This window comes from Mandrillus leucophaeus, unplaced genomic scaffold (assembly GCF_000951045.1).
Source record: "Mandrillus leucophaeus isolate KB7577 unplaced genomic scaffold, Mleu.le_1.0 Scaffold146, whole genome shotgun sequence".
NCBI lineage: Eukaryota > Metazoa > Chordata > Mammalia > Primates > Cercopithecidae > Mandrillus > Mandrillus leucophaeus.
The window spans coordinates 2,636,731-2,657,148 of record NW_012101432.1 but is presented as its reverse complement, the minus strand read 5'-3'; the positions used below and the strand labels follow the sequence as shown (position 1 = coordinate 2,657,148).

At 39.2% G+C, this 20,418-nt stretch overlaps 1 protein-coding gene across 1 annotated transcript in view; it reads left to right on the top strand.

Annotated features, from left to right (window-relative positions):
* The window catches only part of LOC105535433 (aldehyde oxidase 4-like), a 69,540-nt gene that overhangs the window by 19,994 nt on the left and 29,128 nt on the right, over positions 1–20,418 (top strand). The window contains exons 8-20 of the mRNA XM_011974534.1: positions 189–269; positions 2,852–2,996; positions 3,253–3,345; positions 6,085–6,236; positions 8,046–8,139; positions 9,542–9,651; positions 11,988–12,172; positions 13,257–13,419; positions 15,349–15,441; positions 16,029–16,198; positions 16,795–16,909; positions 17,469–17,591; positions 19,377–19,473. Coding sequence (XP_011829924.1) covers positions 189–269; positions 2,852–2,996; positions 3,253–3,345; positions 6,085–6,236; positions 8,046–8,139; positions 9,542–9,651; positions 11,988–12,172; positions 13,257–13,419; positions 15,349–15,441; positions 16,029–16,198; positions 16,795–16,909; positions 17,469–17,591; positions 19,377–19,473 — 1,621 coding nt within the window. The remainder of the gene's footprint in view (positions 1–188; positions 270–2,851; positions 2,997–3,252; positions 3,346–6,084; positions 6,237–8,045; positions 8,140–9,541; positions 9,652–11,987; positions 12,173–13,256; positions 13,420–15,348; positions 15,442–16,028; positions 16,199–16,794; positions 16,910–17,468; positions 17,592–19,376; positions 19,474–20,418) is intronic.

Here is a 20,418-nt window from a genome sequence, read left to right as displayed (position 1 = left end):
CAGGGGAAACCAACCCACGGTCCTGTGAGGGTGAAAAAAATTTCATTCAGGAACGACCTATGGTTCTGGCTCCTCCGTTTTGTGTTGGGGGTATCAGAGGTAGAGGCCCTCGCTCTGAAGTCTCACAGTTCCCGTACCTCTCTCAGAAACTCTAAAGTTCCATTTGTATTTTGTTTTGTTTTGTTGAGATGTGCACCAAACTGTACGATGAAGACGAATTCCAGCCCTTGGATCCATCCCAGGAGCCTATATTCCCTCCTGAACTCATAGTAAGATACTTTGCTTTTGTTGTCTCATAACATGGTGTTGTATATGCCTTTTTGTATTACACTATAGAATTACCCAGTTTTAGACATTAAAATTTGGAAGTGTGTCCAACGCGACAATGGAGCAATAACCTATTTTTAGAAACTTGTTCAGTTCTCCTATAAATAATTTAAAGCTGGCCGCTTAGAAGAATGGCGCTGCCAGGACCTCAGAGATGCTTTGGTTCAACCCCCTCTGCTGAAGATCCTGAGGTTAAAGGGTAGGTGACTTTCTCAAGGTCACACAGTGACACTGTAAGATATCTTACAGGCACTTTGGAAGGTTGGTGAAGTAAAAATCAAATGATACTTAGAATAATGGCATCACACTATTCATACAATTAACCTCTGTGGTTTCCACTCAGTGGAAAGAGAGGGAGAGAAAATAATGTAAGTACTGTAGTATGCCCACCATTCCATTCCATGACTATGCCTTGGAGAGAGTATGAGATGAGAGATGGGATTCTACTAGCTTCTCAGAAGGTTTCAATCCCCATATGCCATGCATAGTGTGAGAACTTGGACACCCCAGGTGTAAGTCTGGTATTTTTAAATTATAGATACAGATATAGATGTATATATATGTATATATGAGGGGTCTTCAATAAGTTCATGAAAAATTCATATTATGAAAAAACTGTACATGGATTTCAACATTTTTTTCACCAAAGTAAACTCCTACTAACTTGTTATAACACAGCTGAATAGGATCTAGTCTGAGGCACTAAAAAGAATATCGTATCTGTTTAAAAAGAGCCCAAGTAACACGAATTCTGCTAAAATTGAAGCAAGACCAAACATCAAATTTAGGGTGAAGCTTAGGTGGAAAATGGTGAAGTCATCAATGCTTTACAAAAAGTTTATGAGGACAATGCCCTCATATAAATCAACAGATTACAAATGGGTAACTTGTTTTAAGAAAGGACGAGATGATGTTGAAGCTGTAGCAGCACACTACCCACATCAATTTTCAAAGAAAAAATTCATCTTGTCCATGCCCTAATTGAAGAGGACTGGTAATTAACAGCACAAACAATAGCCAGCACCATAGACATCTCACATGGCCAACACCATAGATAGCCCAGTTTACACAATCCAGAAAAATTAAAGTTGAGCAAACTTTCCACTCAATGGGTACCAAAACCATTAAGTCCAGATCAGCTGCAGACAAGAGCAGAACTTTCAATGGAAATTTTAAACCAGTGGGATCAAGATCCTGAAGCAGTTCCTCAAAGAATTGTAACAGGAAATGAAACGTGGCTTTACCAGTATGATCCCAAAGACAAAACCTGATCAAAACAATGGCTATCAAGAGGTGTAAGTGGCCCAGTCAAAGCACAAGGGGACCAGTCAAGAGCAAAGGTCCTGGCAACAGTTTTTTGGGATGCTCAAGGCATTTTGCTTGTTGACTTTCTGGAGGGCCAAAGAATGCTAACATCTGCTTATTAGGAGGGTGTTTTGCATCCTCCTACGAGATTTTTGTCAAGCTTTAGCAGGAAAATGCCCAGGAAAGCTTCCCCGGAGAGCCCTTCTACACCCCAGCAATGCTCCTGCTCATTCCTCTCATCAGACAAGGACATTGTGGGGAGAGTTTTGAAAGAAAGTCATTAGATATCCCTTTAACAGTGTTGATTTGGCTCCTTCTGATTTCTTTATGTTTCCTAATCTTTAAAAAAAAAATCCGTAAGAGGCACCCATTTTTCTTCAATTAATAATATAAACAGATTGAATTAGCATGATTATTTCCAAGAACCTCAGTTCTTGAGAGATGGACTAAATGGTTGGTATCATCACTTACAAAAGTGTCTTGTGATGGAGATTATGTTGAGAAATAAAGTTTATTATTTTTATTGTTTAATTCCATTTCTCCACAAACTTTACGAAGTACCGTCATATCTAAATATGTATGTGTACATATGTATACACATATGTATATACTTATACATGTATATATGTATATATGTGTACATATGTATACTTGTATATATGTGTGTATACATGTATATAGGTATACACACACACAACACACACATATATATACATTCCATTTGCACTATTCCTGGTGAAAGATTAAAGGATTTTTTTAAGGTTAATTTTGCCTATAAGCAGTTTTGTCCTACAAAAAAAAAAAAAAAAACAAAAAAAACAAAAAAAACGCCTAATCCCCTTAATCCCCAAAGATGAGTCCACTCTGAGTCACTGTTAGAGTAGAACTAGAACCAGAAGCCTGTGATTTAACTCCTGACTAAACCACTTTCACGGTACCATGCTGCTTCCTCTTTACATGCTCACTTCACAGACAGAGTTTATTCTATATCCAGTTATCAATAGACACCTGTCATGATGCTTATTCAGTGGTACCCACACAGATCTTATTAGTCTGGGTAATTTGAAACAGACCACCCTTTCCTGATCCCTAGAAGCTGGGATTCTTCAGAAAGCTAAAATGACCAGCAGCCTGCTTGGATGCCCAGAGCAGCAGATACACTCACAGCTTGTTGTTCAAGAGCCTTACTTGAAAACAAATTGGCTTTGCTTCTCTACAGAGAATGGCAGAAGATCCAAACAAGAGAAGGCTAACCTTCCAAGGGGAGAGAACCACATGGATCACCCCTGCAACCCTGAACGACCTTCTGGAGCTGAAAGCCAATTTCCCCAAAGCCCCGCTTGTCATGGGAAACACAGAATTGGGTAGGTGGTTGTTACCCATGTTCTTCAGTCTAGACTAAGTAGCCCAAATATTTGTGTTTCTTTTTAAACTGTTCATAAATGCAATTCATTTTTATTAATGATATTTATGGTCCTTTATAACGCTTTGGATCTTCTTTTGCAAATGAATCATTTAAGTCACAATTTGCCCTCTGGTTTATCAGTAAACGACATCTATTGGCATCCATTGTCTTCCTTTTCAAGCATTTCTAATTACTTTAAATACTTTTCCCTTCAGGACCCAGCATTAAATTCAAAAATGAATTCCATCCAGTTTTTATATCTCCACTTGGGCTTCCAGAACTACATTTTGTGAACACCACAGATGATGGTAAGCACCTTCTTTTTCAAATAAGATGTAATCTTTGGTGTTGGTGGGCTGTTGGTAATGGATTACATGCATTGGGCAAATTTGAGCAATTCATAGAATATCTGACCTCATTTATTCAGTCAAAGCTATTTATTGAGCACCTACTCTGTGTCCTCTATGATCTTTTCCAAACTGACCCATTCAGCTGCATCACTGAGTACTATATGTCATAGGAGCCACAGTGGTGGGAAGACGCCACATAGCTCGGCCAGGTGTGGAGGGGTTGAGCAAATAGAAAATTGAAGACATTTGCTAGCCAGTAGCAAAGGTTCTTGCCACACATTACTCCCTCATTCACAAATTTGTCAAAGCTATTCCCACACCTACACACACTCACTCACACACTCACACACAAAAAGTCTGGGCCACAAAATTTGAAATATAACTGTGAACAACAGCCTTATTTATTTTCACACTCTTTTCACAGCTTACCAAGTGGTTTCATATCTCTTATGTCTTGATCCTCATGATAACCCTGGGACATGGACAAAGCAAGTAGCCTTGGTATTTCCATTATCCTACCAAAGATACAGAATCAAAGGGCTTAGGTAGCTTCCCCCAGCATCACACAGCTAACGTATGGCCAAGTCAGGACTAAATCCTAGGTCCCCTCACTCCTTCCACACCATGCACTGAATAAGGCTGTCTGAAAAACATATCCCACCATCTGCTACCCACACTAAACCTTTAAATGGAGAACAGGCTATAGGAGCTAAAACTCCGATAAAATAGGACTCTCTCAATAAGAAAATGGAAATCAAGTGGATAATGTCTTGCTATCCCCTCTGACCTGCCAAGCTGCAGTCAGTCCGCTTGTTCATTTTTTTACCCATTAGAAAGTCTGTATTAACAGACTCATAGGAAGAGACAGAGCAAGGGGAGGCCAGCCAGGTATGGGAGAGGGTTGGGAGGATGGCGTGGGGGGGGGCGGTATTTAGTTATTTTTAGTTATTTTAAAAGTTGTTTTAAATAAATGTATTTAGTTAGTCATTTTAGGTTTCATTATTTTTAGAAAGACAGGGGAGGTGGAGCTTGTACAACTAGATCAGCGTTTCTCAACCTTTTCTTCATTGTCACCCCTGTAAGGAGCCATAGGCTTTGTTTCCCGAATCATCCCTCCCTGAAATTTTAATACCACAGGTAAACTGTGTATCTGTTTATGTACATGTCCTTAGGTTACAGGTAGCCAGGTCCATGCATATTTGTGTCTTTCCACAGAGTCAGGCTTTTGTTGGTGCTATTTCAATCATGAAAGCCACTAGCTACACGGAGTTCCCAAGGAGGCAGTTCTCCTAGTACCTCCCGTTCACTCAGTAGTCAGAGCTGTGGGCACACAGGCTCAAGCCACTCCACAAGCCAGTCAATATTGCAAACCATACAAAATAATACACTTAGTCTGTATGTAGATGTTGTAAGTTAAACATTCCACAGTGAAGTAACATTTAGCATCAAGAGGAAAAAGATGGAAGAAAGGGCTAATGAACCAGTGCAGGGGGAGGGAAGAAAACAAAAGGAGTCATTCTCTGGGCTGGGCAGCCCGTTGGTCTTGCAGGGAAGAGTCTGAGGTGCCTTCAGGGCAGACGCTGAGTTTTTACAGTGAGTGACTGCAAGCTGATGTCAGTTAAAACTGCCATTTCAAGCTACTGGAAGCCAAATCTTTTATAGTCACAGAGTGTTCTGGCAAGAACGGATAGTGGAAGAGTGTGCTTGTTTGTGTCCTTATCTGGTTGGACGTAGTCTTTATTTTTTTATTTGTTCACTAAACAAAACATCTTATCCTTGTTGGCAAAGTGCCTTACGAAATACAAAATGGAGTCTTCTTCTAAGACGGAGTTAGTTATGTCAAAGGTGTTGAATGCAAATAGGTGCTTTATATATAAGAAGAGTGAGAGTTTGGGCTGGGCACGGTGGCTTATGCCTGTAATCCCAACACTTTGGGAGACTGAGACAGGCGGATTACTTGTGCCCATGAGTTTTAGACCAGACTGGGAAACATAGTGAGACCCAGTCTTTACAAAAAAATGTAAAAATTAGCCAAGCCTGGCTTGCATCTATACTCCCAGCTATGCCAGGAGGATTGCTTAAGCCTGGTAGTTGGAGGTTGCAGTGAGTTGTGATCATCCCACTGCACTCCAGCCTGGCAACAGTACTGCCCCCATTGAGAATACATGGAGTAGATGACTTCACTACTCAAATCATACTCTGTAAGCACACCCACAAACAAAACTCTGACCCAAGGTACAGGAAGGTGTCTATTATTGTCATCTTTTTCATAAGAGAGCAATAGGAAGAGATGGCTGGGGAAGACGGGCTGATGGGCCACACACATTGTGCAGGTCAGCTCCCACTTAGGCTTGATGATCTTTAAAACATCTTGTAGGACCATGGCAGGAATTTTCATGTTGGATCAATTTATTCAGGAAAACTAAATTGGAAATAAAGAAAGTAATAAATTTCAGATATCTGTGGTTGATATGTGCTAAAATGTACAGCATACATGACTGTATACATGACTGGGGAAAAGGATTCGGTGCTAAATATTTGGGAATAAAGCAAGCTGCTAGAAATATCTTTAATTATCTTTGGGTCTTGTCATTCTAAGCAAATAGGAAAAGAGGAGATATATTTAAAAGACCATTTACATGCAACCCCTTCTGGTTACAGTTCCTTTAAGCTGACGTCTCACTACTGTGTTTTCAGGGGTGACAATAGGTGCGGGATACAGCCTAGCCCAGTTGAATGATGCCTTACATTTTATCGTTTCGGAGCAACCGAAGGAGAAGACTAAGACCCATCGAGCTCTGCTGAAGCATCTGAGGACACTTGCAGGAGCCCAGATTAGGAATATGGCCGTATGTTCTGTTGTTCTATGAGATAAGTCACGGTTATAGACAGTCATACAGTTCTGTTCAGTTTAACAAACATTCCTCTGAAGAAGAATGTCAAGTCAATGTTGAACAAGTCTGTACAATATGAGTATGAGTATGCATATGCCCAAGATGAAGGCATCATGTTGAGTGTGTATGTGTGTGTGCAAAGTGAGTAACATATGGTACAGCAAAATTATGGTGCTGGAGCCACAAGATTCTGGAGAAGCCACTTGACCTCTGTAAGCTGCTGTTTCTTCATTTGAAAAATTAAGGCCCAGTGTAAGGGGAGATGTCAGTCAAGGGGCACAGAATTTCAGTTAGACAGGAGAAATAAGCTTTAGTGATCTGTTGCCCAACATGATGATTATAATTAGTAATAACATATATTTCAAAATTGTTACAAGAGTACTTTTAAATATTCTCACCACAAAGAAATGATGAATACATGAGGTGATAGATACTTTAATTAGCTTGATCTAATCGTTCTGCTATGTATACATAAATCATAACGGCACATTGCACCCCATAAATATATATAATTATTGTCAATCTAAAATTTTTAAATAAAAGTAAAAACTATAGACAAAAAACATCACACCAAAATTTAAGATAAAAAAAGTCACACCAAAAATTAAGATTCACCCAAATAGATAATCTCTAAGGTCTCTATTTAACCAAATAGACAATCTCTAAGGTCTCTATTTAACCAAACAGACTATCTCTAAGGTCCAAATAGACGATCTCTAAGGTCTCTATTTAACCAAATAGACTATCTCTAAGATTCAACCAAATAGACTATCACTATGTCCAGCTCTAAAATTCCGTGAAACATGTCTTACCCAAGGTGTAGTAAACACAAGCCTGCATTTCCAAAATACTCTTGTATGGCTGATTCTCCTCTTAGGCCTTTGCACCAAGGTGAATTTCTAAACATGTGTATCCCACATGTCCATTCTTGGATATCCCCCAGTTGTTTAGCTTTATGGAGTTTTCTTATTATTTAAGACTTTAAAATTATTAGTTTGAATCATTCCTCATTTCACATATGACGGGCAGTTCAGCAGGATTTAATAGGGCCAGGAGATACTTCCTGTCTCCTGATTTCCTCTGGCCCTTCGGCTGATTCTCAAAACCCACTATGTGTTTTCACCTTCTGCATCTTCTGTCCCTTTTCTGAAGCACGTTGCTCCTCTCAACATCAACTTTCAAAGGCCCACTGTTCGAGGCTGTGTATGAAGCAGCCTTTACTGAGGCTTAGGGCAGCAAAGCAGCCTGTACTCCCCAGCAGCACCACAGGCATTTTGAATGCGATGCTCCTGTTCTGGTTCTTTAGGTTTCCCCAGGCTCCAGTCTCTCTACCTACCGCATATTGGTGCACACTTTCTTCCCTTTAACTATACCCCTTCTTCTCCCTAACCTGCAGGCACCAGCCCCTAAATTCCCATTCACTTCCCTTTTTGTCTATCCTCATAAGTAAACATACCTATCAAGGAAGGCTTCTGAACAAAGACAAATGCATACTAGAGTCAGTTCTCAAAGAAATGTTCCTCTTCATTGCACATGGAAGAGGAATATTTTCTCAAGCTGTCAGTTTGAATGGAGTCAGGAGTGGGAATCTTGCACAATATATTATCTATCTATTTAACTGCCCCCAAACTCTGCCAGCTCTTTCAATGACGAAAAAAAAAAGAGAGAGAATATAAAACTTACACAAGAACCCTGTATACATAATTCTGTATTTGTCTAATAACTAAGTATAGCTTTTAAAATGCCATCTTTTTTTTTATTTAGACTTTAGGAGGACATGTGGTGAGCCGGCCTAATTTTTCTGACCTAAACCCCATTTTAGCAGCAGGAAATGCTGCCATCAATCTGATATCTAAAGGTAAGAGACCAAGCTTTAAGCATTTTTTTTCTGTGCTCATCACTATCAGTTATATAGCTCCTGCTGTAAACCATTAATTAGGGACCCAAGTACTTCTAATTTAGATTCATAGGCTATGTTTACATTACCTCAAACCTAAGGGTGAAACTGTGACCAATTATCCTGCTCTCCGGCTGTTCTATGTGTAGACAATTTCTCTTAAATATTTGGCCACATTTATGATCAATCTAAATTGCAGTATCAAAGCAGGTGAAGAAAAATTAATGAGAAGTATCTCTGTGGCTTTAAAGGTTTATGCCATGTTTTATTGCAGAGATTCATAAAGATGGCCATTTTTCCTATAGCACTTTTTGTTTTAAACAAAATCAAGTTTGTGGGGCATATTACTTATTCCTCCTCTCTTTATTCAAAGTCGCCATGAGCTTTGTGGAAAGAAAATGATTTAAACTTAAAGAAATAAAAATAAATGCATATTATTCATAGGGCTATTAATGTAAGATATCTTTTGATTAAAATTACATTTAAAAAGTATGGGTCAAAAAACAGTATGGTAAGCTGTTTTAAATATATATATACACACACACACATATATATGTATATATATTCACACACACACACACACAATCATGTATAAAAATTTTTTAGCCAAAAACAGACCACATACCTGACGGTGGTTCCATAAGATTACATTAATAACACCATATTTTTGCAGTACTTTTTCTGTGTGTTTAGATATGTTTAAATACACAAATATTTACCATTATGTTGTGATTGCCTACAGTATTCACCACAGTAACATGCTGTGCAATTTTGTAGCCTAGGAGCAATAGCTACACCCTGTAGCCTCGCTGTAGCTATTGCTACACAAACCTAGATGGTATGGTAGGCAGTACACTACACCATCTAGGTTTATGTAAGTACATTCTATGATATTCACACAACATAATCACCTAACTACACCATTTCTCAGAATGTATCCCCACTAAATGTCTCATGACTATCGGGAATCCCATCTCTGCCACCAGTCCCACCTCTGGTACTTTGCAAAGGTCACTCAACCTCTCTGGAGCTCAGTGTTCTCATTTGTGAAATGTATATATTGTACTAGGTTGTTTCCAAATAGCTTTAAAGCTCTTCCAGGCCAAATTTTATGAGTAGCATATAATGGTCTGTAAGAACCAGAAATGACTTTGCAGCTTATCTGACCAACCCTGCCACTCTGAAGCTGAGAACCCCAAAGTTTCCATGACTTGCCAAAGGAGGCCCAGCTTCGGAGCTGGAGCTAGAACCAGACATGGATCCTAGCCTGCACCCTCTTTCCACCACACATCACATCTGTCACTGGCAACATATTCTCCAATTTGATAAACACATCCTAACCAAGGGTGATTTTCTCAAACAGAAGGACAACGGCAGATTCCTTTAAATGGTCCTTTCCTTGAGAGATCACCTGAGGCGGACTTGAAATCAGAAGAGATTGTGTCATCTGTTTATATTCCCTACTCCACTCAGGTGAGGGTTCCCTGACTCACTGCCCAGCCCGAGGGAAGCCCCGCTGACCTGTGCAATGAGCCTGCAGACAGACTTCCAGGACAATGCTCTAGGGAGATTTTCTGGGCTGCCACACAGGGAGGGGCAAATTTCCAAATGACCATTTGATTTGCTTTCATATCAGGGCCACACTATGACTTTTATGGGCCCTAGGCACTTTTGCCTTTTTGAATCTCTTCCTCCATAAAAAATAAACTGTATGCCTGTATAGCTCTATCTATATATAAAAATGATTGTAACAATATAAATCCAAGCTACGTTCAGTGTCTTATATTTTTTTTTAATTTTAAAAGATGTTTTAAATTTCTACTTTTACTTTAGATATAGGAGCTACAGGTGCGGGTTTGTTACATGAGTATGTTGCGAGAGGCTGAGGTTTGGGATACAGACTCCATCACCCAGGTAGTGAACATATTACCCAATTGGTAGTTTTTCAACTCATGCCCCCCTCCCTCCCTACCCCATCTAGTAGTCTGCAGTAAACTAAAAGTAAAACATTTCCCTGGGCCCCTAAAAGTATCCTAGGCTCTATATTACATGAAAGATTCTCCTTTTGCAAAGCCAGTCTACCTAAAGGGCACAGTGGCAGTGGTCCTATAAGATTATATTACCTAAAGGGCACACTGGCCTTGCAAAAGGAGAACCTTTCATGTGACTTGAATTTTCGGTCTCAGGTAAATATGCATCTTACCCAAGATTAAGTAAATCCAGTCAACATCATCTACAGCAAGTTTCTGGCTGAAAGTTCATTACCATAAAATTACCTCCAAGTCAATCAACATTTATTAACCAAATAGTTTAAATAAAATTATTTACTTATTAACCACCTACCAATCTATATCCCAGGCACAGTGTGGTAAACCCAGAAGACACTAAGGGTACAGAAGGGGTCCTGTCCTTGAAGATCGGTAAATCTAACAGGAAGTGCTTGAAGTAGGAAATAACTAATACCCTCAGACAGGAAATGAGTGGACAGCAAGCCACTCAGAGTAGCTCGGTGAGGGGAAGAGCCTAAAGGGAGGAAAGGGGAGGAAGGGTGATGGGGGTGAAGCATAGAAGATGGTAGCCTTTGAATCAGTGGAGAGAAGGGAGGAGAGCCTGGGGGTTGGGGATGGCAGTTTGGGAGGCCAGGGAGTGGGGCATGGGGCTGGAGCAGCCCATGAGTGAGATTGAAAGGGAAGCTGGGCTCCATTACTAAACACATCCATTGCTCCATCAAGGAGTTTGTATGTGTTCTAACAGATGGCTGCCTCTGAAGGCTTTAAAGCAAAGTAAAAATTAAATGAAAGTGGTATTTTAAGAACATAAATGGAGTAGAAAGTTAAAGGATAAATCAGATCGGGGAGAGACTAAAGACTGAATGACCAACTAGGAGGCTGATGCAGCACTTCCGGCAATAAATCGGGAGATGGTGGTGAGGGCAGTGGCAGCAGGAATGGAGAGGAAAGTCTCCATACATCAGTAGAACAGAGTAAATATGATCAGCGTGTCTCAAACACTTCTCTGTCACCAGTGTTTTGTATGACAGAAATGTTTTATCCTTGACAAGGTCCATGGCGGTAGGATTTAATATCTCCCCCACGCCCGCCAAGATGCTGGCCACACAAAGAGGCTTTCCCACTTCATGGCTCCAATGTTCCACTCTAGTCATGAGATTCAACCAAGAAGGACAGGCCTACCCCTAGAAAGAACTGGGGAGACCAGTAGTCCAGTGGTTTTCAAGCTTTTTCTTTCTTTTTTCTTTTTTTTTTAACAATACAACTCTTTATTCTAATGAAATTTACATAGAACAGCAAACTAAAACAGATGAAACTGAAGCTGTGGTAGTTCTATCTAAGAGCCATCCTATCTGCCCATCTTCCCCTCATTCAACTCAGCAGCCCCTAAGGCACCACCTGATCTAACCCAGCCTTCTCATTTTAAAGAAAAGAGCCAGTTTTTTCCGTCACTTGCCTGAGGCCACATGTGACCATTCAGGGTTGAAAGGCATAAAGCTTAGCCAGTAAGCATAGACTCGAGTCAGGCTGCTTAGCTTGGAACCCCAGTTCTGCCACTTGCTGTGTGACTTTGTGCAAGTTACTTCACATCTCAGTTTCCTCATCATAAATTGGAAATGAGCAGACTTGTTGTAAGGACTAAGTATTAATATATATGAGCCACATTGGACAGTACCCATATACGACATATATGTCGACTATAGTCAGTTACAGTGCCTAGAGATTCACTCATCGAAGGTGTTGCTGTATGGCAGACTGTGGAGTAAGCACTAAATGTTCTGAGTGTTTTCCTATCTCCAGTGGCACTTTGTGTTTGGACTCCGGATGGCCCAGCGTCAGGAGAACGCATTTGCCATTGTCAATGCTGGGATGAGCGTGAAGTTTGAAGACGGCACGAACACAATCAAGAAACTTCAAATGTTCTATGGAAGCGTGGGCCCCACCACTGTCTCTGCAAGCCAAACCTGCAAGCAGCTCATTGGGAGGTATGTCATAGTACATCTGGGGCATGATACTCAGGCCTTTCTAGTTTAGATTTTTTTTTAATGAAACTAGCACTTGGAGAATTTTTTCTGATGATAAAAATACATACAATCATTTAGAAAATTTAAGCACTGAAGAAAAGTATAAAGTACAAGCCACCCAAAAGCCGCCCTTTTTAAGGTACAATGATTCTTTTATTACAGGTTTCTGCAATGCGATTAATGCACAAATTACTTAGTTTGAGTAGATATTATCTTTAAATTTTCACTTTTAATTAGCCTGTATAGTAAGTTGCCAATACTGTGTCCTAAGACATCTGAAATTGTCCTTAAGCCACATTTGAAAAAGCTGAAATGTTTAAAAGATTAAATGACCTCCTCCTGTCACTCTCATTATCGCTAACATTTGAAAAGTAATTTTTAAAAATGTTTCCAACTAGTGCTTCTATAATACTTTCTATCCACTCATTGTTAACAATTAGAACTTAATGTGAGTTTTTTCGCAGATACAAAAATAACTTCATGCTTCCAAAAAATTTATATAGAAACATTGATTTCTGAAATATTTTACTGCTCTCTTCAATAATTTTTTATTTACCAAATATTTACCTAGTGTAGTGTGTATGCCAGGCTGGAGGATAGTTGCTGGAGATACAGCAGTGGACAAGATCAACAAAGTCCCAGATCTCAGGAAGCTTTCGCGTTAGTGCTTTTTTAACCCAGGTATTTAAGGTAAATCAACATTCCCAATCCTGGAAATGAAAAATAATAATATAGGAAGACTTAATGTAGAAAGTTTGGGAACCACTGCATCAGATACTGAAGAGAGCTAACAAACTCTCTTGAAGATATTTTGTCTAGACTTCAAAGGTGGATACAACTTGCTCTCCATCTTTCTTTGCATGTCAGTTTAGTGTCTGTCTTTGCCTACAAGGATGCTCAATTGCAGATTATTTTTAATAGTAAAGAAACTAACATTAAACTAAAATCCAGCAACAGGGAAATTGCAAGACAAATTATGGTACCTCCAAATATGATATTCTCTCTTTGCCTTCTTCTATGAAGCATTAACATTCTTTCCTTCTAGGCAATGGGATGACCAAATGCTGAGTGATGCCTGCCGATGGGTCCTGGATGAGATCTACATCCCACCAGCAGCTGAGGGTGGCATGGTGGAGTACAGGCGAACCCTCATCATCAGCCTCCTCTTCAAATTCTACCTGAAAGTGAGGCGAGGACTGAATCAAATGGTAAATGGCTTCTCTGGGTTTCAGGGTGCCTTGACATTCTTAGCACAGATCTGCACATGAAGGACTTCCCCGCCTGCCTTTGATAACACGTGGAGGCTTCCTGGGCTGGGGCCCTCAATGTGGTGCTCCCAGTCTCCAACGTCTCCTCCTGGGCCACTTTGCTCCTCTCCTTCCCTCTCCCTTCCTCACCCCTGGGCCGAGAAAGGGACAACTTTATTATACCATTTGCCTTATTTGTGTGACAAACACTAACATGCAAGATCAGATTGACCTACAGTAGTGAAAAGCCTTCAGTAAGTAAATCCATATCTTTTCCGTTTTTAAAGAACATGTTCTTGTTAAAATAATAAGTAAAATTAAAATAATGCTTTACTATTTAGAAAATGTGAATAAGTTAAAAAAGAGGAGAAACTCTTTTATAATCCCATCACCCATAGATAAACACTATTACTATTTTGGTGTGCATGCTTCGAAACCCTTCATTATGGATGTATATGTATATGTGTATGTATCTGTATAACTGTGTAGTATAGCTTGCTTATTTCATTTAGCAATGTAATCATCTTTCAGTGACATTAATTATTTTTCAGTGGCATCATGACATAATGGTTGCATGGCATGTTTAGAGATAGATGCACCATTCATTATTTGATCCATTCCTTATTTTTGACATTTAGATTGTTTTTACTTTTCTGTTAACTATTTTTTAGCCTAACCTAGTTTAAAATAACCCCCACAGCGTTTCTCCAAATATGATCCATGACCATGAGCGCCCCCTTGATGAGCCACGAAGTGATCCCAAAATGGCAGACAGATGACTACACCTACAACCCTTTTATGACTGAGAGCTTTGCTCTCTTAGTTCAGCCAGTCCTTGTTATTATTTTATTAACCTTATTTATTATCAGTATTATATTAGTATATTCTGTTATACATTGTATACTCTATTATGTGTTATATAGCATATTGAATAGAAAAATATATAATCAGTATATAATTTTATACATATTCAATCTAAAAATATGTATGTGTGTATTTAATAGATTATATCACATATAAAATCCATATTAATGGTATTAATAATTAACCATTATCATATATAACACATAATAGATATAAAAGAAAAACATATTCAATTATCATATATTTAATAGATAAGCATATTTAATAGGTTATCAAATATTATCTTACATATTACCTTCTATTTATTATATATTCTATCATTATAAAAGAATTCAAAATACGGAGAAGCAAAATTTTTTAAATGAACTGTAATCTAATAATCCTACCATAACCACTATTAACATTTTGGAATACATACTTTTATATTTTTATATTTTTTTTTACAAAACATGGGATTATACTGTACATAAATTTTTGTAACTTTTTTTATTTAACTATATTTCATGAATTTTTCAATGCCATTAAAGACATTTCTGCAAAGTTATTTTTTATAACTGCGGAATATTGTACTTGGATGTACCATCAGTTCCCTATTGTTGGATATTTGGCTTAATTCTAGCTTCCTTACTATCACAAATAATCTGCAATTGAACATCCTTGTAGATTAATCTTTCCCTACTCCCTCAATTGTTTATTTGAGATACATGCCCACAACAGTGGCCCAGGTTTGGAAACACAGCCTCCATTTAGAAGTATCCATATTTCCATTCATTCAAAAAAAGACTTTGTCATGAAAGGAAATCTTTACTTCCTGGAAATAACATTTATTTTTCTGTGCACATAAATAGATGTAGTTATTATTCAAGCAACTGCTACTAGCTTACAGAACTTGAAGCTCAGAGCTTTCTCCCAGAAGAACTGGCATCTAAGATCTAAAAGAATAGATTGGATAACTTTATCTCCATGTGTTTTTCCAAGCTGCTCACTCAGATTGTAAAATTAACTGTGAAGTAATCTTCTGTTCAGGATCCCCAGAAGTTTCCCGACATTCCAGAAAAGTTCGTGAGTGCTCTAGAAGACTTTCCCATAGAAACACCCCAAGGAATTCAGATGTTTCAGGTTGGTGGACAGAGTTTTTTGTTTTTTAATGTTTATGCATTCAGATGTATGCATTAGGCATACTTCTCCTTCTTTTCAATAACTGTATTTAAGATAACGTCTATTGAAGCCAGTTGATGTTACCTATTGCTATACACACACAACTTGCTTGGTTTAGCTTCTATGCTTTTACTCAAGGCTACACAAGGATTAGATTCTGAATCATTGTTCTCCACTATTTTCAGTTTAGTTACCTCCTTTGCTTGCCAATACCTGTTCTTCCTTTAAAACCCAAGTCAACATTTACTGCCTCTAGAAAGCCTTCTCTGCCTTATTACAACCACCCTGAATCTAGGATGTCTTCTTTTTGGGGGTAAGAGGAGAATTGTAACAAGAATATAATCCCTTACCATAGTACTTAATACTTAATGGATATTTATTAACCTGAACTCATGAATATGGATACCCAATTGCCTATAATTTTTTGTTTTTTGGGTTTTTTTTTTTTATTTTTTTCCCTAACACATGAGTAAGCCAGATATATCAGACCTAATTTTCAGGGCATGAGAATTCCTCGTGGCAAAATAATTTACTTTATCCATTAACAGTGTGTGGATCCCCACCAACCCCCACAAGATCCAGTTGGACACCCAGTCATGCACCAGTCGGCCATTAAACACACCACAGGGGAAGCTGTGTATATTGACGACATGCCCTGCATCGACCAAGAACTCTTCCTGGCTCCGGTCACCAGCACCAGAGCTCATGCCAAGATCATGTAAGGAAGTAAAAGAGATTCTTAATGTTACTGAAACACATTCACAGTTTCACATTCAAATCAAGAGCTTATTATATATTTAATTCAAATAAGAATATTAATTTCCAGCGTGGTGGTTCACACTTGTAATCCCAGGCCAGGGCAGGCAGATCGCTGGAGCTCAGTAGTTCGAGACCAGCATAGGCAACATAGCGAAACTCCATCTCTACAAAAAATTAGCCAGGCATGGTGGCATGCGCCTGTAGTCCCAACTACTGAGGAGGCTACCTGAGTCCAGGAGACCAAGGCTGCAGTGAGTTTTGATCGCATCACTGCACTCCAACCTGGGCAACAGAGTGAGACTCTGTCTCACAAAAAAAAGAAAGAATACACATTTATTTTTCTGGTTGAGAATCAGTCATTTTTTAAGCATAGTTATGTAAGAATCCAAGGATATGAAAGAGTTAGAACATCTGCTAAATACTGGCATTTTTCAACATAGAATATTGCTGAACGATTTAGTTATGACGTCCATTATAGTTTCTCCCTGTGTTTGAGGAATCACTGGGAACTGGCTCCTGAAACTTTAATATCTACCTTCAAATTTTCTCTCCTAGATCAATTGATATTTCAGAAGCCCTGGCACTTCCAGGTGTTGTTGACGTGATAACAGCAGAGGATGTTCCAGGAGATAATAACTATCAAGGAGAGATTTTCTATGCACAGAATGAGGTGGGTGATTTATGTGTGGTTTATTATTCAAATACCTTGCTGGAGATGCCAAAATGATTATTGGTTATGACTATAGCCATCCATGGATCCATGTTCACATCACAAAGACTTGTTGGAAACCAATGACTCTGCCTCAGTGATTCTCAACTTCTCTCTTGAATTGTGGACCCTTTTGAGATTCTGATAAAAGCCAGAAGTCTTCAAAGAATACTTCTCAAAAGTCATGAAAGTCATAGAAGCAACACAGATCATAAGACATTGAAAGAACCAGCAGAATGTTAGGTTAATTGGATCACTGTGTATGCTGAGGGAATGGTGAGTAATGTGGCCAAGAACAACCAGAAGGGAGATCATTAAAGCCAGATAATTAGTTTCTACATTCAACTTTGGGCCCCCTAAGTCCCACTCAAACCGCTGTTGTAAATTTATTCTCATAGGTAGAAAATAATCTTGCTTTTGGTCACAAAAACCCAATAGGTAAATGTAAGAATGTGGGAACAGTAATTCCTTTTTGATGAGTCTGTGTTTTCGCTAATTACAACATGTGGCTTTTCTGCAGGTAATTTGCGTGGGTCAGATTGTCGGCACTGTGGCCGCTGATACCTATGCTCATGCAAGAGAGGCAGCCAAAAAAGTGAAGATCGCTTATGAAGACATAGAGCCAAGGATTATCACAATAGAGGTAGTCAGACTGCTTTGTGTCTTCTAGAATGACTTCAGTGGTGGACTTGCGGCACAGTTCAACCCATGTAGTCATAAAATAGTATAAGTTGGGCTCCATCTATACTTTGTTCAGTGTTACCTATAGTTTTAGAGTGAAGGCTCCCGCAATTTGCCCCTCAAGACAGAAACTGAGTCCTTTCCTGCTTAGACTCCTCTTTCCCACCACTGCTTCTACAGGGACCCGTGGAAATGAAGCATTCTGTGCCCACTTCTCCTGTGACCTCTTGCCAAGGCGTGGGCTAAGAATGCAGATAAGCAACACCTGAGAAATGTCCTTATAATCTCATATATAAAAGCAGTCAGCCGGAAAATCTAGAGCACTGTGGAAATCAGAAAAAAATGTAACACTCACTTATTACAACTATTGGGTCCTCTGTCTCCCTGCCCACTTACTGCTCAAGCACAGACAGGCTCTGGAGACAGACTACTTTGATTCATCATCTGACTCTGCCACTAGTAGCCTCTTAATAGCAGCAAAAGCTTTAAACCCCTCATACCTCAGCTTTTCCATCTGTAAAATGGTAATTCTAAAAGTACCTACACCAAAAGGTCATGGTAAGCTTGAATGAGAGAATCCCAGTAAAATGCTTAGCATAGCACCTGGGACAGGGAATGCATTCAATAAATGTTACCTATCGTTTTTGTTTTAGTTGTCATGAATGAGGGCAAGGACATGTTGCGTGCTCTTGTACTTTATATCCCCAGTGCCTAGCAAAGCTCTAAACCCACAGTAGATGCTCAATAAACATATGTTGGATGACGGAGGGATGGAGGGATGGAGGAATCGATGGATAGATGGATGCATAAGCAATATGGACACCCTCCACCCCCCCACCCACAAAGTAGATTCAGTCTTGAGCATCCACTTCAATTCTCCCCTGTTCTTCCCAACGCTGCCAAGTTCAAGTTTTTTCCAGTTATCTTTTAAACGTCCCTTAAGGCTGCCCCTTTCTTTTCATTCTCGCTTTCACTCCACCCTCCAGCCTAGTCCTCACTATCTTCTTTTCAGATTTACTACAAAAACCACTAAAAGAGGCTCTTTTCTTCCATTTCAGCCCATCTACCTAACATATTAACTTTCCTAAGTCGCTAAGGTCATTAGGTCACTTTTCCTATTTAACACTATGCCCTTAGATAAGGTCCAAACTCTTTAGTATCAAATCAAGGTCTTTAATAGTCCAGCCACATTCCACCTTTCAAACCCATCTTCCACTGTTTCTTGATAGAAAACCTGCACCCTGGCCATTCTGGCCTTGTGCTCATTTTGGCCCCTCAGCTTGGTTTCAGCCTCAAACTATTGTTTTATGATGTGCCTTTGACTTCCAATGATTCAGGATCCAACTCAGGTCACCCATTCAAGGCCATTCCTGGGCCCCATCAGCCTCCTCCTTCTTGACCTCTCTTTACTATTGAGTAACCCTCTAGCCCCAGAGTCAGCACCTAACTGCCAAACTGACTCAGATCATCACTCAGCAATGGAGAGGTGGGAAGCGGGTTTATATACCCTTGTGTCCCCCTCAGCCCTTCCCAGAGCACTGTACAAAATGAGTCACCAATGCCTATAATCCATTTGAGTCCGCCTTCTTCTGACTCTTCACGCAGCCCTGGCTCTGATTTTCTCGGTGTAATGAAGATCTGATACAGTAGAAACATGGAAGCGTGGAATTTGGATGGGAAACAAATTGTTTACTAGAATGCAAAATTAAATCTTTTGCTGTTGTTTTGGTTTGTTTTTCCACTGCAGCAAGCCCTAGAGCACAATTCATTTCTTTTTGATGAGAAAAAAATCGAGCAAGGAAATGTAGAGCAAGCCTTTAAATATGTTGACCAAATCATTGAAGGTAGGTAATCTTAGCGAGAAAAGGGAAGCTTCTGAAGCTGAAGACTCTAATTTCAATCATCTGGACTGAAAACTACTGAAACTGTAAGGCAATATTTCCCATTCAAGTGTGATTTTTAAACAGTAATTTAAAGTGCAGAGGAAATTTACAGGTTGGTGAATTTTTGTATATGTATAAACATGTGTAAACACTACCCACATCAAGACATAGAACGTGACTGGGCACAGTGTAATCCCAGCACTTTGGGAGGCCAAGGCAGGCAGATCACTTGAGGTCGGGAGTTCAAGACCAGCCTGGCCAACATGGTGAAACCTCATCTCTACTAAAAATACAAAAATTAGCCTGGCATGGTAACACACGCCTGTAGTCCCAGCTATTAGGGAGGCTGAGGCATGGGAATCACCTGCACCTGGAGGTGGAGGTTACAGCGAGCCAAGATTACACCACTGCACTCTAGCCTGGATGACAGAATGAGTCTCTATCTCAAAAAATAAAAATAAAAAATTTTAAAAGGACATAGAAAATTTCTGCACCCCCAGCATGCTTCCATGTGTCCTCTCTTAGTAACCCCCCAAGGTATTATTCTAATATTTATCACTGTAAATTAGTTTTACCTCATTTGCACTTTATATAAATGGAACCTTATAACCTCTTTTACGCCTTCTGCTTTTATTTAACAGTATGTATGAACGATTCATTCATGTTGTTGCATAGATTCGTTTTTTTCGTGGGTAGTATTCTGTTATGCAAATATTTCACAATTTATTTATTCATTCTACCATTCAGGACATTGGAGTTGTTTTTAATTTGGGAGCATTATGAATAAAATTTCTATAAACACTATTATGCTTATATTTTGGTGAACATAGCACTTAGTTCTAATGGAATGTACCCAGGAATGAAATTGCTGAATAATAGCTTTTTTTTTTTTTTTTTTGATGGAAT